This window comes from Uranotaenia lowii, chromosome 3 (assembly GCF_029784155.1).
Source record: "Uranotaenia lowii strain MFRU-FL chromosome 3, ASM2978415v1, whole genome shotgun sequence".
NCBI classification, from domain to species: domain Eukaryota; kingdom Metazoa; phylum Arthropoda; class Insecta; order Diptera; family Culicidae; genus Uranotaenia; species Uranotaenia lowii.
This window is the reverse complement of record NC_073693.1, coordinates 251,969,886-251,985,631: the sequence shown is the minus strand read 5'-3', so window position 1 is coordinate 251,985,631 and position 15,746 is coordinate 251,969,886. Positions and strand designations below refer to the sequence as shown.

The following is a 15,746-nucleotide window of genomic DNA, read 5'->3' as shown; positions in this document are numbered from 1 at the left end:
TTTTACAAAATTCTTAATTTTCAACTGGTTTTAGAGAAATTCGCAAGCATATTATGGAACTGCGAGCTAAATTTTGAGATATGCTTTGGTCAAATTGATTTTTCGTTTGTTTATTTTTTCAGTTTTCTCTTGCTGGAAAACCACAAGATTTAAGCTGGATTTACCCGGATTTGATTTGAAAATTGAAAAAATCTGGATAGCTTACTCAATAAATAACGAGTTAAAGAGTAAATAGATAAATTAAGTTGAATTCCAAAACACCAAAGCTGAGAATTGAGAGTTACAAATTACAGTTTGACAGCTTTTCAAACTCGAACCAGCATTGAGAATAGATGGAAATTTAAATTCTGATAATCCTTTTGAAAAAATGAATACATGTTACATGCTTGTAATCAATAACTACTTTAATTGACCCTTACACAGAGGTTGCGGAAAAAAATCTGTACCTATATATGAGAAATTTTTTTTTGACTTTTTGTGATTTAACCCGCAAATTCTGTTATAGATTTCTGTGATGCTATTTCCCTAAATTTCTTGTAAAATCTATGATAAATTGAAATTTTTCACATTTTAGTTGGTCAAAATCAATTAACATTACCAATAATCTCATACTTTTCAAAATCGAAGAAAGAAGTCAAAATTTTATATTGGACAAAAAAAATCTAATCTACACTTAACATTTCAAATTTTCAATCAAATAATGATGATTGACTATGGTTTTTCAAGAGTAACAAACTTGACTTAAAACTGATATCAAAACCTCAAAAGCTAATCCCGGGTTCTGCTAAAGTATTTAAAAAAAAATCTCACTTATTGATTGAGAACAAATTCTTCATATTAAATTTTAAATTAGATATAATTCTTTCCAGAAATTCTGGTTCCATATTATCCAAAATACAATTATATTTTTGTTTTCATACTTTGGCTTCAGTATCTAATTCATATGTGAAATTCGATTTATCATTGGAAATGTTTTGAATTGATAGATAATAATTTGAAATCTTGGTCCAAATTTCGTTTTGCATTCCTTATGAAATATGAACTATGAGTTCAAAAACTCCTAAGATTTTTTCAAAATTTGAATGATAATATTCCGAATTTGAAAAAAAGAAAATTAGAAAACTCTAAACGTATTTGTAAGATTGAAAATTGTTGAACTTAATTCTTTTGCAACATTTACGCAGAACAAATGTTCAAAATGGCGATCTAGAACTGAAAACTTGGAAGCAGACCTTCATTCGAAACCCAACTTTAGAACTCAGGTTCAGAACTCAGATTGAAGATATTCAAATTTTATGTTCAGTTTTGGATTGGACATCAGTTTCACAATCAAGATGAAAATATTATCATATCATCAGGACTATACCATTGATGAATTCAAATAGCAAGAGTTCACAAATAAATAATGTTGATAGGTAACTAAATTTCAAAATTTCAGTTTGAAAGTCACAAATAAAACGTAGAATTTTAGTTAATTTGATAGTTTATTTTATGATAAAAAAAACTGAATCTTTTTATGAAAAAAAAAACATCCATAAGATTAATGTTTTGAGATTGATTTTAAATTAAAAACATTTGTTGTAATCTTCACGTGATAAAAATCTGCAGAGATTTCATGTTTTTCGGTGTATTGATTTGCTTATATTGTATCAAATTAATCGAAAGATTCCTTTTGAATCAACCATGGTAAATGAAAAGTTCAGATACCGGTATCTGAACTTTTCATTTACCGTGGTTGAATTAAAAGGAATCTTTCGATTGCTCTGATTCAGTTGAGTCATTCAACCAAGTAGGCTAACAACACAATCGAGTTCCCAATATTACAGTTCAGTAAAATTTTGAGCTAAAATCATGAATTTGGATTCGCAAGAATCAGACTAGACTCAAAAATTCAATATGTATTTCAATTTCACTTTAGAAAATTTAATTAGTTTTCCATCGATGGTTGAAATCTCTGAATTCCCTAAAAAGTTTCATTGGATGAGCTTTTTTGATTTAAGAATATATTTAATTTTTTTTTTCAAAATTGAAGTTTTCCTTATTTAATACTTATTCTATACTCAAATAAAAAAGCCATATCTACCAGAATGTTGATAACATCAAAGATTTTGAATCGATGATATATATTTCTATATTTTGTCATTTTAAGCTTCATTATGCAAACTTTGTTTACCATTTTAATGATTACAAGACGTTTTTAAAAAAGATAAGAATAAAAACGCAATACTTCTAATGTAGAGGAACTAAAAATAAATAATCAAAACGAACAAAAAATATATAATTAAATTTTTTTCATACTTTGTATGAGCAAAAATATCATAGAAAATGTCACCAAGACCCCCCATGAGGCAGTTCTTCCTGCCTGCAGCCAATATTTAACAAAAGCAGATAAATTTTGAACGAAGAATCAGAAACGGACACATTTTTATTTTTGATTAAGAGTTAATCAACGTTGTTTTTATTACTTTTTGTTTCAAATCTTTAAAAGTATCATTGAACTGATTTGCCATTTAAAATGTTCTGATTCTGTTTTATTTGTCTCGAATTTTAAATGAAGGGTTAAAAATTACCTACTGGTCAAATCACTTTTTTTTAATGATCTAACCTTTAGCAAGCATTGATGAATAATATACAATGTTTTAAATTTCAATCTTCATTCAATTGGACGCTAAATACTGAAGATTCACATGTGACAGAAATGATATATTTGAATTTTCCAGATGCATAAAATAGTGAAGGCACGTCCGCTTGATGTAATTAAGCTTGAAAAATTCTACCAATTGTCAGGCGCATAATTTTTGAAGATTAAAATTTTCGGCTACAAAAATAACAGTTGAAAATAACCTCATGCTTTTGGATGTTAGAATGGATAAGCTAAATCTTGGGAATGTCATAAGAAAGCTTGATAAATATAAAAAAAAAACTTGATTTCCCTTTACTTTGTTATTCTGTAAGCTTTTCTTTGCCGAAGAAATTATAAATATTCTGCTCATATTAATATGTTCAAATCTTTCAATTCAACATCCTGCAAAGTACTTATTTAAGCTTGATTTGGATTTCAAATTTTCTTGACTCAATATTTTCTAACGGATTAAAATTGATATAAAATAAACAGATGTTATAAAAGTTAGCGTTCCAGAAGTGAATCCCAGATTTAAAAATTGAAAAGAAATATCCAAGAGTAAAAATACTCTAAAGGTTTTAAAGTTATTTCCCTAAAGCTAATGTTTATGGATCATTCATATTTTTTCATTAAAACAATAAAAAGAAATCTTTAATGTGGCTCTTTCAAACAATGATATTTTAAAAATTTTAAGTTTTTGGCTCTCCCGAATCAAAAGGTTGTCGACCACTGCCTTAGATGGATCGTCGTGGGCTGAATTCCGGCTGAAATCGTTAAGCTTTAGCTGAGTCCTATTAATGTTTTGTTAGATTTTGTTTCTATTTAGTTATCATTTATAATGCTCCCAAGAGGCATTTGATTTCTCGACAACTTCTGCCGACTGCTGGGACTTTAGGACAACCTCTGTCCCTACAGGACTTCTATGAATCCCTCTTTTCTATTACAGTCGTTTCACCAACTTTGTGAAATACGCGACTTTACTAAATTGGTGAACAATTTCGATTAAAGACTGATTTCAAAAGATAATTGAGTTAAAGCCAGATTACTTTCGATTCAGAAAGAGAAATAAACTGAAATCCTGTAATTATTGAAAGCGAAGATGACCAAAAGTTAAATTGAAGTTTAATGAAATGCGTAGAATATTTGATAAGTATTTAAAAATCTTCGGATAAAAGCTTGCTGTAGAGAAGTATTGAATTGCAAGTAACCATCGCTAGTAGTGAACCGCTTTCTAGATTGGATTGAATCAAAATGATTTAGGTTTGAACATTTTCGGCAACCAACAAAATTAAAGTGAGCGTAACCTAAGGAATGATAAATCAACTTAGTTTTTTTACAACTCTGCTTTTGAAACACGCTACAAGAAAGCTGCTGCATGCATCATTCTATTATACAGATTTATTTTAAATATTTATTGTTATCATCCACAGGTTACCTAAAATCGAAGGTGAAAACGCAGGGTAAGTGTATGAGTTTCTGGCGAGCGGAGAAGCGATTTCGCTTCTGGATCCGGCACACGGTCAAAACCCAGTGGTTCTACTGGTTCGTCATCGTCCTAGTGTTCTTCAACACTGTGTGCGTAGCCGTCGAACACTACGGGCAACCGAGCTGGCTCACTCAGTTTCTCTGTAAGTTACTTACTTTTTCAAAAAAAAAAAAAAAAAAAAGTACTAAATTTAAATTTAATTTTAGACTACGCTGAGTACGCCTTCCTGGGCCTCTTCATGATGGAGATGTTCATCAAAATGTACGCCTTGGGTCCTCGCATCTACTTCGAGTCATCGTTCAACCGATTCGATTGCGTCGTCATCAGTGGATCGATTTTCGAGGTCGTGTGGTCCGAGGTCAAGGGAGGTTCCTTCGGTTTGTCGGTGCTCCGAGCTCTGCGACTGCTTAGAATATTTAAGGTTACAAAATACTGGTCATCGTTGCGCAATCTGGTGATCTCGTTACTCAACTCAATGAGATCCATCATTTCACTGTTGTTCCTGCTCTTCTTGTTCATTCTGATCTTCGCACTGCTGGGTATGCAACTGTTTGGTGGACAGTTCAATCTGCCAGACGGTACCCCACCGACCAACTTCAACACCTTCCCGATCGCACTGCTAACGGTGTTCCAGATTCTCACCGGCGAGGATTGGAACGAAGTTATGTACCAGGGCATCGAATCGCAGGGTGGGCACAAAAAGGGAATGATCTACTCGCTGTACTTCATCATTCTGGTTCTGTTCGGTAACTACACCCTGCTAAACGTATTCTTGGCTATCGCTGTCGACAATTTGGCGAACGCCCAAGAACTGACTGCAGCCGAGGAGGAACAGCTGGAGGAGAACAAAGAGAAGCAACAGATGGAGTTAGATAAGGAGATGGAGGCTTTGCAGATCCAGACCGATGGATCACCACCCCGGGTTGAGATTTCTTCGCCTTCACCAACCCGGGGCAATGGCGAGAAGGCGAAGAAGAAAGACGACGAAGACAAGGAGGACGAAGATGATGAGATAGTGGACGGACCAAAACCTATGCTGCCATACTCGTCGATGTTCGTGCTGTCACCCACCAATCCGTAAGTTAAAAGTCTTTCTTAAGCAATCCCCCTAGATGCCTCAACCGTAGTCCAAACAATTCTCTAAATTACTTCCGTTTTTTACAGAATACGCTGCGCTGCCCATTGGGTCGTAAACCTCCGATACTTCGACTTCTTCATCATGGTCGTTATCTCACTTTCATCGATTGCACTGGCGGCCGAAGATCCGGTCGACGAAAACTCTCCACGAAATAAAATTCTCAACTTTTTCGATTACGCCTTCACCGGAGTGTTCACGATCGAAATGTTGCTGAAGATTGTCGATCTGGGTATCATCCTGCATCCGGGAAGCTATCTGCGCGAGTTTTGGAACATCATGGATGCCGTTGTGGTCATCTGTGCCGCGGTCAGTTTCGGTTTCGACATGACCGGAAGCAGTGCCGGACAGAATCTGTCGACGATCAAATCTCTCCGGGTACTCCGGGTGTTGCGTCCCCTCAAGACTATCAAACGTGTGCCAAAGCTTAAAGCGGTCTTCGATTGCGTCGTCAACTCACTCAAAAACGTTATCAACATTCTCATCGTGTACATCTTGTTTCAGTTCATCTTTGCTGTCATTGCGGTGCAACTGTTCAACGGTAAATTTTTTTACTGCACCGATGACAGTAAACACACTAGTGAGGAGTGCAAGTAAGTTTTTAAATTTTAAAAATCCAAATAGAATAGACTAACCGAAAGAATTTTTGACATTCTAGGGGATCGTTTTTTGTGTACGACGGTACCGATCAGCTTCCAAAGAGGGAAGTCCGGGAGTGGAAAACACAAAGCTTCCACTACGACAACGTGGCCACGGCCATGTTGACACTATTTGCTGTACAAACTGGAGAAGGCTGGCCCCAGTAAGTTCCAACCCTAATATACCCAAACACTCTGATTCTCAATTCAACTGAACTTTTTTAGGGTGCTACAGAACTCGATGGCCGCCACCTACGAAGACAAGGGTCCAATACAAAATTTCCGTATCGAGATGTCGATCTTCTACATCGTTTACTTCATCGTGTTTCCATTCTTCTTCGTTAACATATTCGTGGCCTTGATTATCATTACCTTTCAAGAACAGGGCGAGGCGGAGCTGCAGGACGGAGAGATAGATAAAAATCAGGTGAGTAAATCCTCCATCCATCCTGTTAGTTAAGTTATTGGAATTATTATTTTGTAAGCCTTCAACGACATTTAATGTTTTTGGCATCGATTTTTAAACATTTGTCGAGTAGGTACCCTACGATTCCGATGGTAAACGGGGTTTAGTCTATCTACCGTTTTTGACCTCTCAGATATAACAGTTGAATTTACTTGCAAGGTTTTTTTATAATTAAAAAAAATATCCATTACTCGAAGAATCTTTGAAACATTTCAAGCTGCTTCAATCATAGCAGGTTCAAAATATGTTTCATTTGGCTGAAGGTCCTAGCTGATTCATTCCGCCAAGCGAGTGGTCACGGCATACAAAGATCTTTTTCTTTGGCTGGAGGTTTAGCATTTGTAAAATGCTAATCATTATACCTTTGAAAGATGTACGCCTCAGACTTAAGTAAATTAGATCTTCTCAAAGAAACATAAAGTTTCACTGAGATTTTATGACGTGTGTGTTCGTTTTTAAAACAATCTCTCTTGTAGAACTTTAAAGTAATTTAAATGCACTTTTTGAAAAGTTTTATTTCCGATACGCGTATTATCGCTGTTAAGCCCTTCTTTGCTAAGTGTTTATGTAAAATTTTAACATCATCAATTTTAGGAACGATGCGTAGATTTTGATTGGGACCCTGGGCTGCTTCGTTGGTTCCGTTGAGTTTGTCTTCCTGCTGATTCCCTACTAACAGTTCATGTAGATCGTCGATTTCCGTCAGTGCTCGTTTGAAGCCGCCTTTCGCTGTTCGTACCTCGAAAACCCGAGATTTGCGGTCGGTTCCTGGAAAAATGGACACGACACGTCCTAGCAGCCATTGCATCGACGGCACCTGATCCACCTTAAGAAGCACCAGCGTTCCTTCCTTGATAGGATTGACGGTTTTGGCTTGCCACTCCGTTCGCTGATGAAGCTCGCTGACGTACTCCTTGGCCTACCTCTTCCAAAAATTTTGAACCGAACGCTGCATTTCCTGTTCGATAGCTAGGTTTCAAGTGTCTCAAGCGCGTGTAAAATACTCGTTCCGAAGATAAGCATCCGCCCGAAATCTTCGTTCAATTCCGAGAAACCGACGTTGCGCCATCTCGAAACTATCACCCAAGAACGCTCCACGATTATCCCGAACTGGTAGCCTCACAACGTAACGACCATCTCGCTCACGACTCACGGTTTGCCGAAAATGATCCTTGCACCTTTGATCTTCGGGGGTAAGAGATCTCTCATCTTTTGATTTGCACCAATACCCAAAACCGTTCGAAAAGTGCATCGAGACTTGCACCGGTGGTTATGATGCAGTTTGGAGGTCTGCTGCTCGAACCGCTAAACATTCCTGAGACAATAAAACCCCACTCGGTCGACTGTAAAATTAATTCTTTTAATTAAAATTTTTCGGATGACGGCAGCAAATAGAAAAAATTATGCCCCAATTATCCACATATCCACTCCAGCACTTATGTTAAACTTAGGATCCGCCAAGGCAAATTTTTTCGGAATCTTCCAGTCGTTAATTGTAACATTTTTGCTTGGTAAGAGAGCAGTTTCGGAATTACCAAGCACTTCGCTTCAAATTTGTAGCTAGTAACATGTGAAGCGATAAAAATATTCATCATTTCATTAATGTGAACCTTACCAGGCCCAATTCCACCAATATCACAATTTATCTTCGCCCGCGGTAGACCCACACGATTCGCGACGATTCCGACACAAAATTGCATAACGAGCAACTGTCCAACACGACCCGAACATATTGTTGGCCTCCGAACCCGTTGGCGATTTTTACCAAAGTTGTGGCCCGAAAGACTTCACTGTGACCTTGGTCGCTCGGCATTGTTTCAGATGTGCTAAGCGATAGGCGAAGCGACAACAAATGTGTGCTGTACGTGCACCGGCCTTGCTGTTGGGAAAGATGGTTCTGTTGTTTCGTCTAATTCAATTGGGTGGGATATTGGTTGGCTGAGATTGCTGTGAGAAGAGAGTGAGGATTTTTTGATGAGGAATTTTCACCCAATGAGGGAAGATGTAAAAGTGAGTGTGATGCCGTTTCGAGCACACAGTACAAGTGCCTGAATTGCAATTTCTAGCCATGTGATAACCCGAGAGGCCTTAAGTCCCTTCTATGATTCAGACCTCTGACTTTGTACTTATAATCGGTTTCGCGACACGAGGGAATATTTCGTGCCTAATACCCCTTGGGGAGATTTCTTTTCGGGAAAAACTGTTCGTCTTGTTCGGTGGTTAATATAGAAGAGGGCTGATTTATTTTCTCTATCATTTTTTGTTTAATTCACCATTAAACAAATTAAATTCTTTCATAATTTAGTACTGTCAGAAATGTGTGATGAAAATACGAGGGGGTTTAAAGTAAATACAATTGTTTAAATGAGCATTCCGGTATTACTATCCGCAATAGACTTACTCATCAACAGGCATAAGTAGTAGAAAAAGTTGTTCAAAAATAATTTTTTAACTGATTCGATACTTTGAATTTAAGTCGATAGAAGTGTCAATCAAATTCAACATGGAGGGGATTTGGTGCAAGCCCTAGTCTGTCTAAAGCCTAATTCTATGTTCCGATTTTTCAACAGTGGCGCGAGAAGGAAATAGATCGAACCTACATCCTTATTATTCTGGGGACTAAATATGAACACTCCTCTGGACGTGAGTGAATTAATTTTTAAGTAGAACTGCATATCATGATGAAGCATAAACTAAGGCAAGCTCACTCGTGTTTGCGAAAAGTGGTAGAAATTTTGACACTCGTAGCACATTTTAAAAATTTTACAATGCAGACAAAATTATCAAGACACAGTGTTGTTATAATTAGACGGACGCAGACCTTGAAGGAAAATTGGTATTGCAAAATTTTCAAAATGAGTTTGTAACACATTTTCAACACTTTTCCCGAACGAGTGATCTGGCTCTGACTGAATGTAAAACTGTTGAATATAAATTTTTTTAACTTAATTTATTCAAATAAGGAAATCACATAGTAGTTATATCGTACTAAACATAAAATTGATATGTGATGAAAATAATAAACGACATGGATTTCGCCGGAAAGTAAATTAAGGAAAACGAGATAAAATGGAAAACACGTTTTGTTCGGAGTTTCAATACAAAGGCAGAGTTCACGTATTATTCTTCTCGTGTGAACTCATTTCCTTCTTCACAGCTTTCTCCCAGAACTTCCATTCGTTGTCCTTCTTCATGCTGCTCACCGTGGCTTGAAAGTGTTCCACATAGTCTACGGCACTCAGAGCGTATGCAGCAAAGTTCATTTCGTAATCTTTGTGCCATACGGGGGAGCTGTATCTGTGCCGTTTTCGTCATCATCGCAATCGACAAACTCGTCATTGGACTGACGTCGCGTTATTCTCACGTCAAACTTGGCCGTGACTGTTTGCAGTCTTGAAAACCTCATCCTTCAAGCGCATCCCGTAGATGATCGTAAAACGACTCCAACCATCTACGAAGCTGACAAAATACCGACAACCATCGTGGCTCACCGGAGAGATCGGGCCATAAACATCAGAATGCACTATCTCCAACACTTGTGTTGGACGCCTTTCTGTACACTCTTCAAATTCGCACTATTTTGTTTTTATCACCTTTTTCATCACTAATGCATTTTTCTAGTCCTCTGACTATTTGGTCCTTCATCCGTCTGTCCAAGTTTTTCTCACTCAGGTGCCCAAAATGACGGTTTTATAGTTCGTGGCATTTCCGAATTATCGGTCCGTTACACTTGCCGTAGAAATCCATCTCTTACTGGAAACCACGACGCTTCCCACTCGTGAGCACTTCCGAGTTTCGGAGAATGTTTACAACCCCGTTTTTAATCAAAACTTCCATTCCCACCATTTCAATTTTCCAGATTGAGAATGAATTACAACGGAGATCATGCGAATCATGAACACATTCTCCAACCTTCCCAGCAATTGCCAACACTTTAACCGATCCCGAAAACTTAGCGGTCAGACACTTACTGTTCAATGCTACGGCAATATCAATCGGTTCTTTCAATGGCAGCAGAGTTCCGAAGAAGCTTTTGTCGTTTGACACATGCACTGAGGCGCCCGAATCGGCTTACCACACTAATTTTTCTTTCCGTATGCCTTCACCCTCAGCAACAAAACAGACAATTATCATCTCGGAAACTGTATCGTTTTGAAAGAAAAGGAATTATTCAAACTTTATTGAAGGCCAAAAAAGAAAGATACTGGCTTATGCGCCAAATTCAAAGTTGAATTTGCCATAATCTCACTTTCCTTTGCCCGGCGGCCAGCGGGAAGTCGTGGTTCCGTTGCTTGTTTTTAAGGATATCAGTTCAAGAAAAATGCAATAACCCTTCAATTTGACAATTTGTATTAAAGCAAGGTTTTACAAAAACTAATTGACCAAAATTAACTCAATCAACGTGAGCGCACATGGAAACAGCATCCGGTCCGACAGGAGCGGTGTCCTTCTGCTGAATCCGGTTTCTTAAGAGTAGAACCAAAACGTAGAAGCCGTAGTTTTTCTGGATGAAACAACGGGTGGAATTTAGTTTCATTCACTGCACTGGTAGATAAGAGTTACTTACTCGGCTTTCTGGTGGTTGAACACACCGGCAGTTGAGAGCGATCGATTCTTTTGTGGCTCTTTCAATTATTTAGTGGCCGTGAAAATGGCCGTCTCTGCACGCGGTATCGGTATGTGGGGACTAAGACCCCGATCGCTTTCACGATCGATCCCGTGGAGTGTGTGCCCTGATCAGCGAACGGCCCTCCGCACCATCCCACGACGATTAGTTAAACACACACTATTATAGCACGCAACCTTGGTTGCTGGTTGGTGCGAACCACTTGCCACTAGATGGTTTTCTGATCGTCACTTGGTCTTACTAGTGACCACACGGGATAGTGCCCAAAACTGAATGAGCTCGATCGCCACCGTCGCAGCCTTCTTATAGCTTCCAAACACCTCGCGCCAGCTTGGATGACGTAGGTACTTTTTCGTCTTATCGGTGATTCTCTTATTTTTCCTTGATCTTTTCGCATCAACTCTAGGGGTTTTTCTTATCCAGTTTGAACCAGCTAGGGGAAATTGAATGCTACAAAAAATTAGCACTAGATCCCCGATGTTTCTTATATTCTTTTTTGTCATTGATTTCCCGTTTCGAATTACTCCGGTCCCGTTTCGAACCACTTGATTCCTCACTTTATCCCCGACACTTAAGCTCTTCATAGAGCAACTGACATTTAACAAACTCGATTATTGAATTGTATTCCGGCATCGCCCGGTAATCTTTTATTCCTACACTACCCGGCAAATAACAAGAAATGTTGTAGACTTGTAGACTTCCACCTTGGCGAAGAGCAAGCAACTTTCTTTTTAAACGAAATCTCGTTGCAACCTTCTTTCTTATCAACACTCGATTCAACGCCAAACAAATTTTCTTGGAAGAATTCTTGGTTTTGCACATATTCAAGCATCGAGTAGCTAATTCACAGAATCAAAATTGATTTGCAATAGCGGTCTTTCTTCCGACGCTTCTCGATAAGCCTTTCTTTCGCATGCCTTGCCCCCGCGTCATCTTCAGATTTGACTCGCAGCGCTTCTATTTTTGCCAATTCCTGCTGGATGTAATCTAAGCACTCGTGCTCTTCTAGCATAGGGTTACCAGATCCCGCAAACCCAAAAAAAGTACATTGAGATCATTTACGCAAAAAGTCAGGAGAAACGATATTACTCCGGTTTTCTGAGCTCCCAGCCATCAGGTTGATACAAGATCGATTTAATGATCGAGCTTTGCTCCCGAATGGTATGCAAAACTGAAGGAAAAGGTTGTACATATTTCGTATTATCTGAAGAGGTCACTACTACCTCAGATAAGCGGGGTTCTGCTGTAATTGGAAACCAAGATATTTCCATTCAATCAAATTCTGTTAATTTGTTAAGGTTATGCAAAAGTTAGATTATTCGATGAGATAGCAGTATTTATATGTTATGCTGACAAACCACAAAAATAACAGTATAAAACATCCTGTACCTACAAACTTTAGGCTCGTTGAGCCACCCTTTCCCGTGATCCGAACTTGCCCAAATTTGGCATGAAACCTTGTACTAGGCCTAGGATCAATTTAAGCCTGCAGCGCATAACATTTCACAAGCTTGAACTTCTCATACAAATTTGGGGCAGTCTACTATAGATTCATGTTAATTAAAACAAGATTTTAAATAATTTCTTTCGTAGTTATAGCATAATATGTGAACCAATCTCATAAAATGGAAGATAAACGTAGGATTTTCAGATCAAATGTTTTGTTTAAAAAAAGAGAATATTTGGTAAAATTTCACAAAAAGAAGAGTGCATCCATTTCTCGACCGAAAAAGAGTACATGTACTCTTAAGGGGGGGCGGTAGGGTCTAACGGGTAAAAAAAAACACCATTTTTACGATTTTTTTCTAGAGCTATCGTTCAAACAAATGTATTCAAATTTTTTGCATTATACAAAGCATTATTAAAAGAACATTTAGTAATTTTTTCGTAGAAAAATATTGAAAAATGAGCCGGTGACGGAGCACTTTAGAGGATGCCTTTTAGAAAACAGGATTTGCGGTGGACACTGTATCTCAGCACAGAATCATCTGAAGTCAAAAAATCAGAGCAAAATATTTTTAATAAATGTTTTTCTGGACCCCAACGTTTTTATTTAACTTTAAAAAAAAATTATGAAATTTTTGTGGCTGTTTGAAGTAAAAACTACGATTTTTCACGAAAAAATCCACCATTTTTTATCTGTAAAATCTCCCCAAATTAAAAAAAAAAAACAAAAATGAAAAACGTTGGGGTCTGGTTTTTTATATGTAGAAAATATGTTCCAAATTTGAAAAGAATCGGATAAGTAGTTTTCAAATGACGATGTCTACGGACTTTAAAAATGTGCTTTCGAGAAAAACGCGTTTGAAGTTTCTGCTCTTGCTTTCTTGCAGTATTAGATAGGAGGAGATAAAGGCCTATAATTTCTACAGTTTTGCTTCAATTGAATTGAAAATTTGACACAACATTCTTGAAATGTTTTACAATAAGAAAATAAAAAAATAAAAAAATCGATTTTTGAAAGTGTTAGACCCTACCCCCCCCCCCCCTTAAAAAAGTACGTACGGTAACCCTATTCTAGCACCACTTACAACCGAAATTTTCATGACAGAAAATTCGTGCCGTCAAATAATGAACCCGCAGAACATCCGATTCGTACTAATCGGACAGCGAATAACTTTAACTATTTTTTTCACGGCACTTGCGAAAACCTGGCCGGATTAAGGTGGAGGGGGGGGGGTCAATAGGAACAATTGCCCCGTGCCCCCGGCCCAGGGGGGGCCCGAGGGATAAAAAGTTTTAACATTTCTTTAATCATACTACTTCAATTTCTACAAATCTATGAAAAGAAATCAAAACTAGAAAATCGGAATGAAAACTTGAAATAGAACAACTAAAAGGGCCCCCGTGAAATAATATCTAGGGAATAGTTTTCCCCTTACATAGGTTAAGGGCCACCCTAGAGTAAGCAGTAAAGGGTTTCTTCCGCATTTTGCGGGCTAAGAATATCAATACCTTGGTATTGAATTTCAAAATTTTCAACCGCGTTTTTTGGTAAAGTGCAACCGCGTATGTACATCCGGAATGGCTTTTAACTCGATATTTTTACATTTGGCAGTTTCGCTCTTTTGAAATGTCACGCTTGAAATACAAAATTACAACGGCTGTTGCTGTTAACACTGTCATCAACGGCAGGGATTCAAATAACAAGCTCACTGTAAACTCATCAGATAATGCTTGTACATAAATTCTACCCGCATATTTCACCAATTTATTATAAACTAGCTGATTTTACCCGGCCTTGCTCGGGTTCGCATAGAATATAAATCAGAATGAGTCGTTGGACTTTTCGAAATTTTGGAAGCATTGTATTCATAATTAGATATAAGAAATTTCGCCAATTTTAGGCCATGTGAGCTATGTAAGTTTTGTTAGTCTTTTTTATGTTTTGATTGAGAATATTAATCGTGTTTCTCGTGTTCATAATCTTTAAAAAAAATTGTTTGTATTTAAAGAAATTTAAACTATTTCCCTAGAATGCTTGTTCATCCTATTATAACAAACATTTTTTTCATTCACCATTTCTAAGAAAGCTTGAATAGCATTTACCTGATATCTTCAGCTGATTAAACTGTTTTTTTTTACTTTCACATCCCCCATTCAATATAAACTTCTTTTGGAAATCATTCTAATTTTCAAGTTACATGATCTCCCTGTACAATGGTATATTCAAGTTTTAGTTACTTAGAAATTTTCAAAAAAGACTTTCGAATCTTGTTGAATTATGTTCAAAATTCACATTGCATGTTTTTAATTGTATGTGTGCTTTTAAAATCACACTGCTTTATGAGTACTTGTTCTTAAACGTTAAAAGTTCCACTAATAGTTTTTTAAAGTTATCGAGAACAAACTATCTCTGAACCGAAGTTACCATTATAATGCTATGAAATAGATTTCATTTGAGTTATATTTCAATGTTTCCATTGTTGGACACAATCATTAAATATAGTGAAAAGTGATCAATGTTGTCAAAACACATTGATTACCAAAAATGACTCAAAAGTTAGAAATTTGCCAACGAAAGTGAATTGTATAAAACTCAAAACGTTAGATTTAATTTCTTAATCAATTTTCTAAACTCCCGTTTGAATTCTTAGAAGGCTATCTAAGAGGCTGAAAGCCGAATCTAATAAATTTTTCTTTCTCTATGAAAATCCCATAAATATTAAAATGGTTGGCTCTTAAAAGCTGGAATTTATGAAAATCGGTTCATAAGTTTTTCAACATTCAGCCCAAATAGTTGTTCAGCTGAAAAAGTCAATTCATTGTTCACTGTTCAGTTCACTGTTTGTTTTTGTAGACCCTCAAAGCCCCCCAGCGCCGGTAAAGAGCTTTGATAAACACTATGTACAATTCTTGTCAATATCTATATTCCTAACAGGCTAGTTAGATTTTTCAACTCAAAATGTAGGCATATTATGGCATCCAAATATCTCGTACTGGTTTCACGTGCTTTGAAGTAGAATGACAAAAAACACCCGCCAAAATTTTCCTTTTAAAATTTTGAATGCTCAGCAAGCTTTGATTTGCTATCAAGTACACGTGAACTCTAGATGGTCGTTTCTAACGCCCAATCCATGGGGGCGTTGAAAACAATCCCGCCAAAGGAAACGAAAATCGGTCGACAAAATGGTGCCATGACTTTTGGTTCGTGGGAGAAAAAACGAAAGTTGTATTGGAGGGTCCCTTTTCTTAGATGGGAGGGGCTCAAAACTATTACTAAAACCTTACCATGGTCCAAATACATAACTGTACCAAATTTCAGGCTGAT

General features: G+C 37.1%; 1 protein-coding gene across 1 annotated transcript in view; it reads left to right on the top strand.

The window, feature by feature from the left end:
* Window positions 1-15,746, top strand: part of LOC129753289 (voltage-dependent calcium channel type A subunit alpha-1-like) — a 260,599-nt gene that overhangs the window by 151,510 nt on the left and 93,343 nt on the right. The window contains 5 exon segments of the mRNA XM_055749089.1: window positions 4,054-4,251; window positions 4,316-5,186; window positions 5,274-5,837; window positions 5,903-6,046; window positions 6,108-6,309. Coding sequence (XP_055605064.1) covers window positions 4,054-4,251; window positions 4,316-5,186; window positions 5,274-5,837; window positions 5,903-6,046; window positions 6,108-6,309 — 1,979 coding nt within the window.